The sequence below is a fragment of the Littorina saxatilis genome, linkage group LG7 (genome assembly GCF_037325665.1).
Source record: "Littorina saxatilis isolate snail1 linkage group LG7, US_GU_Lsax_2.0, whole genome shotgun sequence".
Taxonomy (NCBI): Eukaryota; Metazoa; Mollusca; class Gastropoda; order Littorinimorpha; family Littorinidae; genus Littorina; species Littorina saxatilis.
In genome coordinates, this window is record NC_090251.1 from 22,080,797 (window position 1) to 22,099,937 (window position 19,141).

A 19,141-nucleotide genomic window follows, 5' to 3' on the forward strand; every position below is an offset into this window, starting at 1 on the left:
TCGTTTTAACTTTCTGAGCGTGTTTTCAATCCAAACATATCATATCTATATGTTTTTGGAATCAGGAACCGACACAGGGCCGGACCAAATGAGTTGTAAGGGGGGGGGTTCCTCTTTTTTGGGGGGGGCAAATCAGCGAAGTGGCAAAGCCACAAGCGCGCGCCTGCAAAGCAGGCGCGCGAACTAGGGGGGTCCGGGGGCATGCTCCCCCGGAAAATGTTTGAAAAACGGCCTAAAATCTGTGCAATCTGGTGCATTCTGGGCCTTGTTTTGAGGGTTAAGAGCAGCATTGTTTTGGTGCTAAAACTAGTAAAAGTCAAAGCAAGGTACATGCTTTTTCCAGGGGTGGGGTTCCGGAACCCCTGGAACCCCCCCCCCCCCCCGGGTCCGGCCCTGCGACAAGGAATAAGATGAAAGTGTTTTTAAATTGATTTCGAAAATTTAATTTTGATCATAATTTTTATATATTTAATTTTCAGAGCTTGTTTTTAATCCAAATATAACATATTTATATGTTTTTGGAATCAGCAAATGATGGAGAATAAGATGAACGTAAATTTGGATAGTTTTATAAAAAAAATTTTTTTTTACAATTTTCAGATTTTTAATGACCAAAGTCATCAATTAAATTTTAAGCCACCAAGCTGAAATGCAATACCGAAGTCCGGGCTTCGTCGAACATTACTTGACCAAAATTTCAACCAATTTGGTTAAAAAATGAGGGCGTGACAGTGCCGCCTCAACTTTCACGAAAAGCCGGATATGACGTCATCAAAGACATTTATCAAAAAAATGAAAAAAACGTATGGGGATATCATACCCAGGAACTCTCATGTCAAATTTCATAAAGATCGCTCTACACGCACGCACGCACACACACACACACACACATACACACACACACACACATACATACACCACGACCCTCGTCTCGATTCCCCCCTCTATGTTAAAACATTTAGTCAAAACTTGACTAAATGTAAAAAGTGAGGGCGTCCACCGGAAGTGTAAGCCTCTCCTGACATCTGGTCAATGTCGTCTTCGTGTCCCGCAAGCGGAAGTGCAGATGCCTGCGCAACCGAAGAAACGTGAGGAAGTTCACGATCTCGACACACTCCCTGTGGGATGGCACAAGTAATGCCCTCGAGACGGAAGGAAGTTCCCGCAGTTGGACGCACTTGAGTCACGTTCGCCACCCACTGCCGCGGAACGGCAGCTGGCTACTTGTGCTCGACCAGTCATACCTTGTCGGTTAAGGAAACCGGAAGACAGGTCCTTGCATGGAACCATCAACTCGTCAAGACCGGAAGTCGGAGAGCCATCGAGAACGTCGGCCGACGTAACAGTGGCAGACGGCAGACGCAAACTAGACAACGACTCAACACCAACAACCCTAGAGGGAAGTTTGGAAGAAAGGAGACTGGCAGCTCTCCGTTCCTCCACAAAAATGTCTTTCAACTGATCCGCAAAAGTCTGAAAAATGTCTAACATCTGTTCTTTGTCTAAAGGAGCGTTGCTAGCGGAAATTCTGTTAAGTTCAGGAGGTGGCGAAACCGCTGGTGAAACAGTAGGCGGATCAATAACTACACTAAATGTAGCCGAAGTGGCTGGGTCAACAACCTGCACAGTAGGCTTAGATTTAGGTTTCTTCGCCGACCGCTTAGAAGGTGTATCAGTCTCCACGTGCGTGGAGCTACGCTTCTTTGCGTCTTTATCAGACATGTTGACTACCGGAAAAGTTCTAGAAATACAAGTTCTAAAACCGAAAATTCCCTAGCCAAAAACGAAAGCAGGAAAGATCTCACCCGTGACTAAGGACGATGAGAAAACCAGGGAAAAATTCAGCCACCAAAGCTGAAAAGGGCAACAAAAGCCCGGAGCGTGAGTCCAAGTACGTCTGAGCAGCTCAGGCGTTGGAAGAGAAGTGAGAGCAATATGGCGGCCGCGTGTCACGTGGCTTCAAGGGGAGCTTACCCTCATAGATCACGTGGTCTGGTGACCATGGTTACATGATTTTTTGGGGGGAGTAGCTTCCCTTTGTGTAACCAGGGAAGCGTGTTCAACGTTTTGGCACTCAACTGAAGTAAATTGCTATTTATGAGATTTGGAGTAAGTAATATGTAATTTAATGAGGCTACAAGCACAACATACATTAAAATATAAAAAGAAAAAAAAACATCAGAAAAAAACACTTCAGTCCAGCAGGGGCGATCGCTCGTTAGGAAGTCCGTCCACAGGTTCTTCATCCAAATGCCGCACTAGAGGTCGTATTCTGACTTCAAGGTCAAATTTGTGTAACTCACGGACATATGTGAAGAAGAATCCTAGGAAGGTCAAGGCCGTAAGCCATTCACCGACTGTACTGACCACGTGTGCTGCATAACCCTGTAACGGCAACACACTATATTTAGCACCATACCTCTGATAACAGCAACACACTATATTTAGCACCATATCTCTGGCAGAAATATCACACTAGGTAACAGGGATGGACAAATCTCAAAATGTTAACTCGTCAACCGGGCGAGTAGCTTCAAGAAAGTTACTAGCCCTCCAGAAATGTTCCTGGCCCGGTACATACCACAGTTGCTGCATCTGCAGTGTTTATATGGCTAATTGAAACTTGATATTACAACCAAAGGTGTTGCATTTTACCAACATTTTCACTGGCCTGAGACGGCCGAGTTGCTAGACGGTTTCTACTAGCACGGCGGATTTTTTATTCGCCCATGGCTATCGAGCGGACGATTTGGCCATCCCTGGGCAATATACAAAAATAACTTTGTCTGGGTTCTTGTGGATTTTTGGAAAAGTTGCATTCCAGCATTGGGGCAAACATTGCCACTGGTATTAAGCAAAGGCTAGCAATCCTGGGCGACACAGTGAAAAAAGCTCCAATTGTGTCATTTTTGCAGTATCAGCTTGATATGTTATGAGATTTTCTTTGAAAAATATGCAAATTGGAGCCCACTATTGACTACCGCCCCGTTTGCCATCTGAAAACGTTTGGCTTTTTACCTATATAGAGGATGGACCCCCAGGGAACTCTGTGTGCATGTGTTTCTCTCTTTCTGTGTGTGTGTCTGTGTGTGTTTCTGTGCGTGTTTCTGTGTGTGTTTCTGTGCATGTTTCTGTGCATGTGTGTGTGTGCATGTGCGTGTGCGTGTGTGTGTGTGTGTGTGACTGTCTGTGTCTCAGTGTATGTATATGAGTCTCATGTTATTGTGGTTATTGTTGATGGTCGAATTAAATTTAACCTCATAGGGTAATAACACAGAATGTTAACTCACCGGCTCATCTGGACCCCATTTGAATTTGTTCTTGTCTGGCAAGTGGAAGTCACTCCAGTCCTGTATGGCCACAGCTGCAGATACGATGGCTGTTGCGCTTGTAAAGGAAATTAATTCACATACGAGTACAGTGGAACCCCCCTTTAAAGTTCTCCAAAAATCTAAGAAAACCAGGTCTTAGAAGTGGTACCTCTATGTAACGACTTTAAAAAGATGTCAGTCAAATTCGGTCGTTAATTGGAGGGAACGTAATATGGAGGATCACACTCGCAGGCACATGCAACCAGTCAAACAAAAAAGAGAACAGCCAGTCTATATCTGTGGAAAATAAGTGTCAGTATATTCCACACACACACATCAGTCATTACAATTTCTTAGAAACAGATACACTGAGCCCAAAAAGTTAAGGATATTTTTTCAGTGGTATAGCCCAGATGTTAAAGAGCAATTTTTTTGGTCAAAAATATACGTGTATTTGAAGATCAGTCTTTCTTCTGCTGAAGAATGTGTTTCTGGAATCTGAGTAATATTTAGGTATGACGTCACAGGTCCGTAACCACGCCTACCCTCAAAAATGGCGTTTTTTGATGGCATGATTCACTTTCAACCGTCGAAACAGTGTCTTAAACTGAATGATATTTTACATTTTTTACATCCAAAAGTTTATTTGGTGTCTTACCTAACAAGTTCATACACATTTCGTTCAAATCCGTCGCTAAGTCAGGCTGATTTAGCGTGTAAAAGAGAGCGACCACAATCCTGAAAAACAGCAACAAATCCAGGGTTTTTGTCGTGTTTTTGCTGGGTAGCTGCAGTTGATATGCAATAATCTAAAACTACAAATAACAGCCTCGCCAAATTTCACAGAATGCTAACAAAGACCCTCATCTGGATTCGCGCTAGTACTTGGAGCAAACAGAACCCGAGAATGGACGTTGTGTTTCCGTTAAAAATTTGCAAACGTTCGTAACGTCCTCAAAACAAATGTGACATGCACGTTACTTTGTACACTTTGCAAGAAATGGTGTCATTACATGTGTGCCAAGTTTCAGAAACATTCTTTCATGGGCTCAAAAGACATAGCCTCACGACTTTGAAGAAATAAAAAGTAAAATCTTACTCCACTCTGCTATTCTATTTTTAGACGATGACGTCTGCAAAACTCATATCAAGTTGGCTGAGTGGCATCTGTCTGTCTGTGACTACGTGTGTGTTTGTATACATGTGTGCATGATAAAAAAAATAATCCGAAGACCTCCAAATAATTATACTTTTTGAGTTTGTGTGACTGTTCCCGTAGCTGGATGTTCACGGTTTACGAATTAAGGGACAACTAAAAAGGCGTTCTCTCTGTGATATAACGGACAGACAACAGTTCTCTGTATACTAGGCCGTTATGACCTCGAGACAATGCTCTTACAGACTTAAACACTTGGCGATGTCCATCCCCACAGCTCTATTTCGTAGCATTCCAACTGTCTGATTCGTCACAGCAAATGCCAGATTGTGTCTCGCCGCTATCAAGACGACGATGAGAAAAACCCAGTGTTGTCTTCATCTGATGTCATTTTTTTTAAATTATATGACGTCATGTCTGCATTCTTCTGTCTTTTTGATTCTTTGTCTTCTTTACTTCTTTCTTATACAGCACAGCTGTGTTCAAAACACGTGAACAGTTCTTTTCTGCAACTGCTACTGAGCAAGTTGTTCACATCATGCGTGAAGGCTATACGCATCCTATCGGAGAACGAGAAACAAAATTATAGAAAAAGTCCTTTAAACAAGTTACGCGAAAGACACCAGGGACAGTATTTTTCACCTCTTTTCAAACGATCATAACTTTTGAGCCTGTGAAAGAATGTTTCTGAAACTTGGCACATATGTAATGGCACCATTCTTTGCAAAGTATACAAAGTTTAGTGCATGTCACATTTGCTTCTTGGACGTTACAAACGTTGACAAATTTTTAACGGAATACCGTCACAACGTCCATTCTCCGATTCTGTTTGCTATAAGTAGTGGAACATATTCTGACGAGGGTCTTTGTCATCGTTCTGTGAAATTTGGAGAGGCTGCTATTTGTAGTTTTAAATTTATTGCATATCAACTGCGTCTACCCAGCAAAAACACCATAAAAACCTTGGATTTTTTGCCGTTTTTCAGGATTGTGGTTTCTTTACACGCTGGATCAGCCTGACTGCGCGGCGGATTTGAATAAAATGTGTATGACTTGTTAGGTAGGACACCAAATAAACTTTTTGGTGTAACAAATGTAAAATATCATTCAGTTTAAGACACCGTTTTGACGGTTGAAAGTGAATCATGCCATCAAAAAACGCCATTTTTGAGGGTAGGTGTGGTCACGAACCCCTGACGTCATACCCAAATATTGCTCAGATTCCAGAAACACATTTTTGAGCAGAAGAAAGACTGATCTTCAAATACACGTATATTTTTGACCAATAAACTGCTGTTTATCTGGGCTATACCACTGAAAAAATATCCTTAACTTCTTGGGCTCAGTGTAGCTCTAGTTACTGATAAAACATTTCTGTTGGCATAAAACAAGAAGATAAGACAATGTGAGCTGTCACTCGATCACTAAAGAATGGCAACGGTTCATCCGCACTGCAGGGGTTCATCAGCACCAAAAGGTCACGTGATTTACCTCGACCTTGCACTAAAAACAATGTCAGCTTTGGGGTGATGTGTGGATTACTTTCATGGTGTTTCTGTAACTTTGCGTGAATATAAGGTAGGCGTTCCTACAACGTACCGATCTTGTCAAACGAAAGTAATGACCTGAGATAGAAATGAAAAACCGTTGCTTCAGCCGTTTGCGTGCCGAATTAATGTTGTACACGGACTGACATGGCTTCACTGCCTTCAGGACGTTTTTGAGTCGTTTTGCGTACGGACTCGACTGGAGATTTAAGTTTAAAGTAAACCAAACTCATGATAATTTGGGGAAAAGTCGTTATAAGTCCACTTATGGACGGTCGTATGTTGTACCAGAGAGGAGGACGTAATATGGAGGTGAGGAATACTAAGACAAAGAAGGAGAAAAAATCCGTCAGAGAAAAGTCGGTCGTAATATTGAGGGACCCGTAAAAGAGAGGGGTGGTAGAGGGAGGTAGCACTGTAGTCTTAAAATGGAGGTGCATTAAAAGGGGAGGGGGTGGGGTTGGTGGTGGTGGTTTTACAGGGAGGGTTTTAATGTACACATTCATGAGGACCTGTCTTGCATAAAAAATGGTTTTCTACTAATATTTCCTACCATTTTTGAGACCTCCTAAAATCTGAGAAAATCGTGACTTAAAAAGGAGGGAGTCTTAAAATGGGGTAAATTTACAGAGGTTATGAACAGAAAATCTGAGAAAACAGGGTTTCAAAAGGGAGGATTAGTCTTAAATCAGGGAGTCTGAAAATTAAAAATTTTAGTAATAAATTTTCATTTGATTAATATACTTACCCAACTCACATATAGCAATTAACCCTAGTTCAGTGCTGGATACGCTGTACGCGTCCCCTTGGTAACCAAGGGAGACCACTCTAAAAAAGAGAGTGCTCTATCCCATAATGCCAGACTAACTACTAGCCTGACTTCCGTATGCGCGCGCATACGCCGCCATCTTATCATTCCAAACGAAGCCCAACTCACTTCTTTTTTAGACCCCCATACCACCACAGCGGGGAGGCGGGAGGGAATAAACGATGTGAGTTGGGTAAGTATATTAATCAAATGAAAATTTATTACTACAGCAGTCCCTGCAATGTACGGCCCCCCGCGTGAGCGGACACCTGACATGTACCGACACATTTGCTCCCCACGGAGTGTTTTCCTTCTATATTTGCCCCCCCTTAAACGGACACCTGCAAAACGTGGACGCGGACACTCATTTTCGGTCCCAACAGCAGGTCATACCTCCAATGTACGGACAGACCATCGTCAAATTTTCACCACAACAAAATCGATAACAGAGCAGTCCGGTTCTTGGTACAAAGATCAGCCGCAATGGCGTGATGACAGTCACTGATAACTTGAGTGCACGTGTACCCATCACTGAGGAGGGGGGGTAGTTTTGGTCAGGAGTGGAGTACATGCGAAGATGCCAACATGAAACTGCACTGAGCTCTTTATTCTTGTCTGTTGGACGTAAACAACAGAAACCACAGTCGATGAAGGTCCTGAGCGAAAGTGAGTGAAAAACCGGCCACAGTTCTCAGCATCGTGTGTCTGTGTGTAGGCCTAACCTCTTTCATTGACAAGATACTCTTGTTTCCCCTCAGCCTTGACCAGTGAGTCGGTTGCCTAATCTATGAACCCTTCAGTTGTCTTGCTTTGTCAAAAGTTACGACACTGTCAACTGGTTTTGCTCTGAGTGAACAGTGCAGCTGGCCTCTCTGGCCACAGCCCCCAACAGTACATGGCTGGAGGGAGGGAGAGAGAGAGGAAGGGGGTGGGGGGTGGAGGGTTAGCTGGCTAAACTCTGTGGGGTGTCCGGTGTCACTGCATGTCAGCACTGCTCAGCAGGAAGAGCATTGGAGAGAAATAGAGAGGTGTACTCTTCCACACAATTTCCAAGCATCAGTTGTCACGGCTTGGGGTAGGCATTAGTGAGGGAGAATGGGAGCTGTGTTATGTACAGTGTATTTCCGACTGAAGAGTGAAAAGTCACTGCCATGCCACATGATCGGCATGCAGTCAATAAAGCCAGACAAGAAAAAAATAAATTACATGATTATGACATGCAGCTCTATCTGCTGCTATTTATTCAAACTGGTTTTCAAGCTTATTCTTGCAAAGCATCTGCACACGCTCCTCTGTGCTGTGTTTGTGTGGCTGCTTTCGTATGTCAGTGCATGGTGAGTGTGTTCACTGCCTTGAGGATTTATTTTATCTCTTCTTTTCAACACTTTTCATACAAATCCTTTTTACAGAACGTTTAAAGAAGTATTAGGAGTTTATTGTTATTGTTTAGTAGCCACAAGAAGTGATTATCATAGACTCAATCCTGTTGTTTGTGTGTCTCTGTGTGAGTGTATGGGGGAGGGGGTGGTGTGGTCACCCCTCCCGTGACCGGACACCTGCAATGTACGGACAGTTTTGCTATGGCCCAAGGGTGTCCGTTCATGAGAGGGACTGCTGTAAAATTTTTAATTAAATTACATATCTTACCCAACTCACATATAGCAGATTGCTATCATAGGAGGAGGGTACTCACCAAATCCATCCACAAGAAACTGCCCTGCGGCCACCAAAGCGGGCAAAGCAGAGTGGGAATCTAGTGGAATTACGATATTAGGACCTGTACCGCGGCTACCATAACAGATAGCGCGGAACTGCCGTCCTGTCTCAAGACACCACTGAGGAAGAAGTTTCTAAAAACCACCTCAGACCGCCAGCAAGCCTACTCCAGTCTTCAGCCTAAAGGACCCGACCGGAGGACTGTCAAAGAGGAGGCCCATGCCCTTGCCTCAAACGTCCCAGCTACAGAGAGAGGCAAAACTGCCCTAACATCCCCAGACTGTGTTTATCAGCAGGTAAACACCTGTCTGATCAACCTGGAGAATCTCTTGGTTCAAAATTAATTTAACAATATCCTTACACCTTGCTGTGTTAAGTGATATCCTAAAAGATTCTGGCCTCCTGGACCAAGCCAAAATCCCGCAAGAATCTAGCCTACAGCTACAATGGCTGGCAGACCGAAAGATATGAACTGCCGGGCACCGGATACGTCCCGTAGAAAAACATCCTAAAAGGCATTTCCTGATGTCTAGTAGACGTGTACTATAATAGCGGGTACCTAAAATATCCCGCAGTTAGGAACTCATGACTACGTTCTCGCACGTTCAAGTCGCTGCGTTAACGACTTATGTAAGTCTCTCAGACTTGAGGACAGGCAAAGAAGAGGCCCACACTCTGACTTCTTGAGTCCGTGCTGCCTGAAGAAGGAGGACAAATTGCCCCCCCCCCCTTTTTGCCACTACTGTAGGCATGCCTAAACAACGTGGCAGACCATCTAGCTAAGGCTGACTTCACTAAGTCAATGCCTCCACGAGAGTTGATGTAAATAAATAAAAACCCTTGTTCTGATGATCTAAAGGAATCAGAGCGAGTAAGAAAAACATTCAACTTGAAATATTCACAAGGCTAATAGGGCTCTATCAGAGCCGAAATAAAGCAAAGAGGATTGAATATTATTAACAGAGCTGGTTACTCAAGTTTCTGAATATTCGCCCGACATTCAAATAAAACCTAAGCACTATAGATCAGTCTTTCTTCAAATACATATCTATAGCAAAACCTGATAGAAAAACGAACTTACTCCCACTTCTCTCAGAAACTACCAGAGTAAGTATGACCGCCTCCCGTGTTTAGATTAGCAAGGCTAATCTTGCCAGAGATAAAACAAACCGACCTCAAAAAGCTCCAAAACTAGGAGCCAATCCCGAGTCGGGACTGGCGATCTGCTTTCGGCCAACCAAAAAGGAAGGCTCCCCTAGTAACGCTGGCTACAAAGAGCCCGCAAGGAAAAATTTCCAGCCTAGCCGGTTCAGTGCAACTGATATCGCGTAGAGCCTCAAACAGAGACATGGGAGAAAATTCGGAAAGCCAAAATAGGAGGTTCGCCACCTGCAATGCACGGAGAGAAGTGGAGTTCTTTCCGTTAATACTACGTCCTTAGTCCCAAGCCAGTCAATGTGAAATGAAAACTAAGACGCTGACCCCTATGGGATCTCTAGACCAAATCCGGAGTTGAGGCAGAAGCCCCTGAGCGTCTCCATGACTCCCGAACAGTAGACACCCGTGTGGCTCAAGAGTAAACAAAGGCGCCCTCTTGCCAGCCCTAAAGGCCCTAAGGGCTGGCAACCAAGGAAAATGGGCCCATAGAGTGCGACCCACAGGCCGCTCACAGTAAAATCAAGAGTATTATCCGGGAACGGGGAGACGAACAATTAGCGGCTCCTCCAAAACCACCAGAAGGAGTAGAAGCGCATAGAGAGATAGAGTCCAATCCGTGTGGACCTACTCGGCCGGAAGGTACTTCACTGCTAATAAGAACTCGCATGCTCGATGTGGCCACAATAAGGAGCGAGATGCCCCCCTTTTTCTTATTGAGAAACAAGGCCACTGAGGTGTTGTCTGACTGAAACAACACATGTTCCCCCTGACATTTAAGTCTCCCAAAAGTGGAAGTAAACATCAGCACGATCCTCGTAAAAGACCCAAGGAAGGACCCCAAAAAAGAGATAGTCCTTATCCCCCTCCGGCCGCTGTGTAAAACACGAAGGCAGAAAGAAGAGTGAAACCAAGCACTCAGACTCCAGTTGACATAACTGTCAATAGTATGAATGAAAACGTGCTATTGTTTGCCCACTGAACCCGACCGCTAAGAAGCCCCGAGGGGATACAATGGTGGGTATTTGGCAACGCGACAAGCCGGGAAGAAGCTAACAGCAAAGCCAAAACCTTTATAAATGTGTCCCGACAGAACACAAAGGAATCCCGTGAGTACGTAACCGCCCAAGGGAAAGAACGAATCGAAGTCTTGATCAAAGACGACAATCGAAAGAAGTGCGGCCACCATCTTCTACAGCCCGGGGAAAATTGCTCTTACAAACGGACAGTTTCCCCTTGCTAACCACATCCCAAAAAGGACGCCCGTCAACCCCAGGATACCCGGGGGTAGTTCCGTAGGCAGAACAAAAGAAAACCTTAAGTCCTTAGGCTTGGCGCTAACCGAGCCTACAAAACACGCACAGCGAGTGATGCGCTACTTGAGCGGATGACGCAAGCTAAAGCCACACCACAACAGGTGCTCAGCCAAGCGCTGCTCCGAAGGAAGAAGAGAGGAAGTAGACTCGTAAGAGAAACCTTCCGCAATTCCACCCACCGCCGATGAAGGATCTAAGAACTAGACGTTCAAAGACTTCCCTTCGAAGGCTCAAAACAGCTAAAGGAGCCGCCAACCGCAGCAAACAAAGCCTCCCCAAAAGATGCCAGCAAAGGCCGAAGTGGGGCCAAAACATCGTTAGAGTACGCAGATTGTTCCTGAGGAGGAGCAAACACGCCAAAAAAGATGGAGAAAAAAACGGCATATGACGATGCTACCACTAACCCTTACAGGAAAGTAGCGTGTAGCAACCCCTGCTGCCAGAGCCAAAAAGACGGCAGCTTAGCCGAACGGCAAAAAAGAGGTATCACCCTCTGCCACAGAAGCCTCATCTTCTATACCCTCATCATCCTGTTCAGCAGTACCCCTCGAACTTCGAAAGGATGAGAACCAGCAACCAATCCCGACAGGGCAACACATGCCAAGAAGAGGAAAAGGCAGGGAAAAACCCCTGAAGCCGGAACTTCGTGAACGGATTCTCCATCCACTTGCCTCATACCAGCTGAATGACTGTAAGAGGAAGTGAACGCAGCCTATGTAACGGCAGAGGAACCGCAGTAACGGAACCTAAAGCCGAAGGCTGACGAGAGCCGCCTACCAAACACCACAGTGTTAACGGCCGAAGCCACAGCCGCAAAAGCGGAAGCGGAACCGGCCGTGGATTGCTGCCGTTTCAGTTGCAAGCACCACTGCGCTTGAACTTAGACGGCAACAGGAACCCGACGCCATCCGTCAAAGCGGAAGCCCCATCGTCCAGACAGCCTTCATGCACCTCAGCGCAATCCGGAAGTTGACCCCCTGCTTGACTGCCATATTCAAACAGAGAGCCATCCTTACTGTCTTCTTCCTGCCCCCGGGGCGGAAGCGGAAGCCGCACAGACTGACCAACGTCAAAGGACGCGCCAGAAAGCAACAACCTTCCGTACGCTCTACAGTGTCCCTACCCCCCCCCCCCCCTGACCGGCCGCTTAGCGGCGATGGCCAGGCAGAGTATCAGAACTTTCACCCGTGAGCGCGATGCCCGTGGCTACTTTTGACTATAGACGAGCTACACTTTCCCCGGAGAACCCGGGCACTCGTGTAGCAGACAAATCTTGTGACAGTGACCCCCTCCTTGACTGCCATAGTCAAACAGAGAGCCATCTTAACTGTCTTCTTCCTGCCCCCAGGGCGGAAGCGGAGGCCTCACAGACTGACCAACATCAAAGGACGCGGCAGAAAGCAACGACCTTCCGTACGCTCTACAGTGTCCCTACCCCCCCCTGACCGGCCGCTTAGCGGCGATGGCCAGGCAGAGTATCAGAACTTTCACCCGTGAGCGCGATGCCCGTGGCTACTTTTGACTGTAGACGCGCTACACTTTCCCCGGAGAACCCGGGTACTCGCGTAGCAGACATACCTTGTGACAGCGAACCACCAGGAGACGGCACACCCAACGAAAGTGGGATAATCTCATCCCCATCCTGAACAGCGTGAACATCCGCTGTAGTCACCGTAGCGGAAGGGCCCGCCACAATCTTTGCCAAAGATGACGGTCCTGTCACCCCGGGAGGGAGTGAACGGAGTTCAGCTCGCGTAGACGAAAATTCTTCCGCCAGTGAAGATACCTGTAAACAAAGTGCAAGCAAAAGCGAAGCCACGTCCGCGGCAGCCAGACCAGAAAACAGCAGGAGCAGAAACCGCTTAAGCCGGCTTAGCAACATGAGAGGCCATAACCAAAGGCTACGCCGGCAAAATGGCCGCCGACAAAATGGCGGCATAAGGCATGTCTAGCAAAACATCAATACATTAGCCTGAGTCAAGTTCCAACACCGCCGCGACGGTTTGTTAAGATTATCTAGGCGTCTTTTCGGAGGAGATGACTCAGCAGAATCTGCTTAGAACTCCGCCCCTTCCTAACGTTATCAGCCATAGCAAGTACGACTTTGTCAAAAAATTTCAGAAATAAATTTTCGGAAAATTTCACAAGTCCAAAATGGCCAAACAACGCCTTTACACAAGAACAAGACAAAGAACGATCTCACCTCAATACAGTAGCAAGGTGCGACGACGAAAGAATACCAAGGAGAAGAAACCCGGTCCCCCAGACCAAGCAACATCGGCTGAACAACAGCCAGAGCGTACACAAATGCGACCAGCTTGTCTGAACGCTGAGTTTGGAATGATAAGATGGCGGTGTATGCGCGCGCATACGGAAGTCAGGCTAGTGGTTAGTCTGGCATTATGGGATAGGTCACTCTCTTTTTTAGAGTGGTCTCCCTTGGTTACCAAGGGGACGCGTACAGCGTATCCAGCACTGAACTAGGGTTAATTGCTATATGTGAGTTGGGTAAGATATGTAATTTAATGAGAGTTTCACTGTATTCCCTACAGTCGGGCCATCCTGTAAATGTGGAACTTTTCCTGTCTCTTTACTTCCTCCCCCATCTACACACAACCACACAGGCTGTTCCTGGGAAAGGATACTGACAGCAAGACACACCAGAGCAACCAGAGTAATGGTGAGGCGGACGCGACAGATGAGCAGCCCGTTGTAGTTGGGGAACATGTGGTACGACATGGCCGTGTGCATGACGCAGTAGATCAGTCCGCCAATGAAGGTCAAGGCCGCTCCAATTACATGGACCATTTCCACCACTGTACTCTCCTGTTATAAAAAAAAAAGTCATTTATTTTCATGCACAACAACCCAACCCTATTCTAATTCTCACCTCGACCCTGGAAGTTAATAAAAAATATAAAAAAAAAGCAGGAGGAAGAAAGAAATGTGAGCAAAATACAAACTGAAGAGCAGCAGTTCAAGATGAAAGCATCATATTTAGACCTAGATTTGGATGGTTTCAGTATACACAGCAACCTCCCTTGTGAGACCTAAGAAAAAAATTAAAAGGAGGCCTGCGAGTTTTAAAATGGCGGAACATTTAGGGAACTGATGTACAAAAAGTCTGAGAAAGCAGCTAGGGTCCTATAAGGATGAAGTATTAAGTTTGAGGTTTTTAAAAAGGGGGGCCGGGTTTCACTGTAATTGAAAGTTTACCTGAAAATTTGCAACGAGCGAACATCCAAACGCTGAAGAGATGCCAAGGAGCATGGTGGCTTTGTTCATCCGCCGCAGCCACCTGTCCTCATCGCCAGCTATTGCTTGGATTGCTTTGAAGCGCACATACATGGTGGAGAACGCTGCAAGCATACAGTTTTTCACGTCAAATTAGCTGCAATATTTGTTGTTCTCTTTAATTCTTTCCTTCTTTCTTCCTTTTGTGTGTGTGTAGTGAAGTGTGTGTGTGAGTTTACTTGTGTGTGAGTGCATGCGTGCGTGCGTGCATGCGTACATGTGTGTGTGTGTGTGTGTGTATGTGTTTATGTGTGTGTGTGTACTGTGGGTATGTGTTTGCTTCTTTGCACATTCCTTAATGTTCTTGACACACAATTTTTCTTCCTTCTAATGAAACAACAAAATCAAACATTGCAAAGAAGATGAAAAAAAAAAGAGAGAAGGAGAAGGTGGAGGAAAAAGTGGAAAACAAAATACTGAATGACAGTGTGTGGGTGTGTGACAATTATGCTAATCTGCATTGGGAGTCCTGTAAAGGTTGTACAGGCTGTTATCTCATGCTGCTAATTTATGCAGCATCAACATCCTGCTCCATAATTCTCATGACACGTAATTTATCCAAAATATAACTATACTAAAATATCCATTAACTAAAGAAGTTGTTTTGTTTTTTTCCTGACATGCATGTGCTCATGTCAAGGACATTTTCAGACATCGAATGAGATCTGAAAGTTGACTCAGAAATAAATTCCTGTCTAAAACATGGACTTATAGCCACAATTCAAGTTAGTTTTCAGGCAACCATACATGCTAACCACTGAGTTAGCCACAGTCCTGGCTCATGGCATCCAACACTGCATGTGTGTGTAAATAGACAAGTTGTTTTGTTAAATATTGAAATTCGTGCCAAACCCAATTTTTGGATTTTTAAAAAAGTCACGAGTGTAAACCTCATATCACACAGCAAGCCATGTAGTATTCTCTATTTACCATATGGATTACAAAGGAAGGTAGATATCTTTCAGGAAAAAAACACCCAAGAAATGTGCATGTGTGCGCGATTGCGTGTGTGTGTGTGTGTGTGCGTGCGTGTGCGTGCATGTATAGGTGTGTGTGCATTGGACTCACCCAGGAAAGCACCAATATTGAGAAGCTGACCAAACACACAGCTTTCTGGCACCTCTGCTCCAGAGTCACTGCAGTCATAAAAACAGACTAAGACCCATTCTGTTGAACTAGACATTCTGTTTTGAATGCCAATAGACGATATTCGAAAATAAGTGTCAAGTGTTTAAGGGTTGCTGAGGAGTTGCTTTTCCTTGGGAACACTGAGGCAAGCTACTTGTGACATTGAAGGCAAGCTACTTGTGACATTGAAGGCTAATCACTAGCTTGGGAACACTGAGGTAAGCTACTTGTGACATTGAAGGCTAATCACTAGCTTGGGAACACTGAGGCAAGCTACTTGTGACATTGAAGGCTAATCACTAGCAAGCTACTTGTGACATTGAAGGCTAATCACTAGCTTGGGAACACTGAGGCAAGCTACTTGTGACATTGAAGGCTAATCACTAGCAAGCTACTTGTGACATTGAAGGCTAATCACTAGCTTGGGAACACTGAGGCAAGCTACTTGTGACATTGAAGGCTAATCACTAGCTTGGGAACACTGAGGTAAGCTACTTGTGACATTGAAGGCTAATCACTAGCTTGGGAACACTGAGGCAAGCTACTTGTGACATTGAAGGCTAATCACTAGCTTGGGAACACTGAGGCAAGCTACTTGTGACATTGAAGGCTAATCACTAGCAAGCTACTTGTGACATTGAAGGCTAATCACTAGCTTGGGAACACTGAGGCAAGCTACTTGTGACATTGAAGGCAAGCTACTTGTGACATTGAAGGCTAATCACTAGCTTGGGAACACTGAGGCAAGCTACTTGTGACATTGAAGGCAAGCTACTTGTGACATTAAAGGCTAATCACTAGCGAGCCGCTTTTCTCTTCAAATGGCCAGTGCTCATGTCAACGACTGATATCCCAGCGAGAATCATATAGCTATGATCTGTGCTTTCTGCACTGTCTGCGCGATATAACGCTCTTTTCGTTACAAGCCAAGCCGGTGATCACTAAATCAAGCACTGCTTGTTATGGTGGCCATTTGCCCATTGCTGCATTGAATTCAAAGGGCCAATTTTGAGCCCATCTTCCAAACTGACCTGATGTAGGGGAAAGCTGCAGACACATCGCCCCTGATGACAGCGATGACGTAGGACAAACAGAAGGCACTGGCCGCCACCAGCACCAGCGCAATAGGCAACAGTCCCAGGTAAGACATTTCACACCTGAGGAAAACACCATACATGCTTTGTACATGGCACGTCTCTATCTGTCTGTCTGTCTGTCTGTCTGTCTGTCATACACACACACTGTAAGACATGGCAGAGAACTAACCTATCTCTCTCTCTTTCACTCGCTCTCAAACACACACACACACACACACACACACACACACACACACACACACACACACATTTTGATCAAAACAAGATTTTACAATTGTCTCTTGTAGAAGCTGAGAAATTAAAAAAATCATGTTATCTAAGCTGTGAGCAGTGACTTTTTGGATTTACAAAAGAGCAGAGCCTCATTGACATTTATGCCGTCATGCAATATGTAACATTGATCAAGTTATCCATTTAAATGACATTTGCCATTGAGGCTCTGAAAGGAGAAACAACATTTTTGCATAAAATAATTGAATTTTATACAGTCTGTACATGGTCAAATCACAATTAAGACAATAATTTCATGTTCATGAAAAGTTAGTACAGTTGAACCTGTCAATAACGACCACCCAAGGCGCAAGGCACCAACCAAAAGTGGTAGTTGTTGACCTGTGGTCGTCATGGAAAGGTAATCAATTATATATATATGTATAATAAAAAATAAAATAATAAAAACAACTCCTCAGGGATTCTTTGGGGTTGTTGTGGGAACGTAATCGTTATTGAGAGGTTCATTGCCAGGGCTGATTCAAGAGTAGTTCTCGTCTTTAGTCCTCTCGTGGTAATAATGAAAAGTCAGTATGGCTTGAATTCAAGATCAAAATATCACTGCCCACTGCTTGGGAAATGCAGTACATTGTAAGAGGACTGTTCCATTATTATTTAGATTCCAGGCTCCTGGCGATTAGGCGTTAAATACAAAATAATGCCGTCAAAAAGTTAACTATCGTGAGGCTTGACGCAAAAACTGAAGTTCAAGAGTAAAGTTGTTTTCCCAGAATATACTCAGGAAGCTACTGACCACGCACTGTATGAGACTGCTCCTTGGAGCTCAAAAATCGCCATTTCCCAGCCAATAACTAAAAAATATGGTTAAAAGTAGAAGATTTCAACAAAAGTTTAGTGAAATGTTTTTGGATGATCGCTCTATGGTGTGAAACTGGTACAGTGATTTCAAGCAGGGTAGATGGAGCCTAGAAAATGATATCCACGCTGGTCTACTCATTTCACACCTCACCCTTGAAAACATTAGCGCTGTTTTAGCAGATGATACAAGAAGATCCCCAAATCCCAATAAGGGAGATGCAAAATGCCCTAGGCTGTGAAAGCTCTGCAGTGGAAAAGATCTTAAACCGATATTGAATGACCCCAAAGCCATGTGCTGGTTAGATACCACATGAGCTCAGGGACAGGAAGTAGAGGGACCGGGCACAGTGGTGCCTGACAATACTTGAACAAATTGACATTGGCTAGTCCAAATCAATACGGAACATAGTCAGTAGTGACATAACCTGGGTATACCAGTTCCAACCTGAAACTAAACAACTGTCGTCTTTCTGGGTGTTTTCAGGTGACCCACTCCCTGCCGAGTTCAAATGACAAGAAGCACTGAAAAACAAATAGTGGCATCTTTTGTCGCCAGATCAGGGCATTTCGACCCAGGACAGTCATGCAGTCACGCCTGACCACCACCACGTCCACTATTAATTGCCTAAAATATTCGAGGCTTGGCACAAACACAGTCCAAACACAGGTAGGCTATCCGAGGGTTCATGCTGCAATATGACAACACACCAGTACATACTATATCTTTGCAATAATCAAGTTCTTGGCTTTAAAATGACCACTGATGTTAATTGTTGCATCCACCCTATTCACAGTTCTACCAATTCTCTGATGTCACGAAACAGCCGCGGAAACATGCTTTGAGAGCCCTGAAGACTCCGTCCGAGCCTTCACGAGGGCCTAATGAATTGTTGGTATGTGTTTCCGTTTCTGAGACTGATATTCTAAATATAATTATGGAACAGCCTACTTATACTACGTACTTTCCAAAAATGTTTATGCTAACTTCGACGAAATATCGACTCCGAGTGTTCAAACACAGTCTAACAAAACGATGGCACGTGCTGGAGTTTCATGAAACCAACTTTCGTTTTCAGTAATTTCACCTGTGTGGAAGGTGTTACGTAATTCACTGACTTTCCCGTACACCTTTTCGGGTGAATAACTTTAAAATGCCAGTTTCATACAGCACCAACATTACAACTGAACAAATTTTGTTATTTCCAAGGTGGACAGGTGAAGCTCAAAGTACAAAACAGACCTACCTGCCTCCAGCAAATCACAGACCAGCAGACTTCCCTGCACATGAACCACAGCACTGAGCAGTTAAGGTTATATATAGGTCCCTGCCTCTGGGTTACGCGATACGAATGACTATCGTCTGTGTACCCTCGTCCTGCTAACGAGGAAACTACTGATACGTTCTCACTGTCGCAAAGAAACGAGGTCATCTATCGGTACATTAATTATTGCGGACGCAGCAGACAAAGGAGGAAATACAGAAGTCACATGCAGACGCTCCAAACCTGTGTTGTGGTCATGTGA

The 19,141-nt window shown here is 44.8% G+C and overlaps 1 protein-coding gene across 1 annotated transcript; it reads right to left on the reverse strand.

Annotated features, from left to right (window-relative positions):
- Window positions 1-912: 912 nt before the first annotated feature.
- LOC138970923 (DNA damage-regulated autophagy modulator protein 2-like) lies at window positions 913-19,141 on the reverse strand. Its single transcript, XM_070343506.1, has 7 exons — window positions 18,862-19,141; window positions 16,463-16,588; window positions 15,372-15,439; window positions 14,226-14,368; window positions 13,655-13,835; window positions 3,291-3,379; window positions 913-2,385 (listed from the first exon to the last, which is right to left on the reverse strand). Exons 2-7 carry the CDS (start codon window positions 16,579-16,581, stop codon window positions 2,194-2,196), a joined length of 792 nt encoding a protein of 263 aa, XP_070199607.1. The 5' UTR covers window positions 16,582-16,588; window positions 18,862-19,141; the 3' UTR covers window positions 913-2,193.

What these genes read in the sequence shown, in the direction of transcription:
- LOC138970923 (XM_070343506.1), bottom strand. Translation starts at nt 16,581, where the DNA reads ATGTCTTACCTGGGACTGTTGCCTATTGCGCTGGTGCTGGTGGCGGCC. An exon ending in TCTGGTGTGTCTTGCTGTCA is followed by an intron (nt 3,380 to 13,654) that starts GTATCCTTTCCC and finishes CAAGCGCAACAG; the next exon opens with CCATCGTATCTGCAGCTGTG. An exon ending in AATGGGGTCCAGATGAGCCG is followed by an intron (nt 2,386 to 3,290) that starts GTGAGTTAACAT and finishes TTGCCGTTACAG; the next exon opens with GGTTATGCAGCACACGTGGT.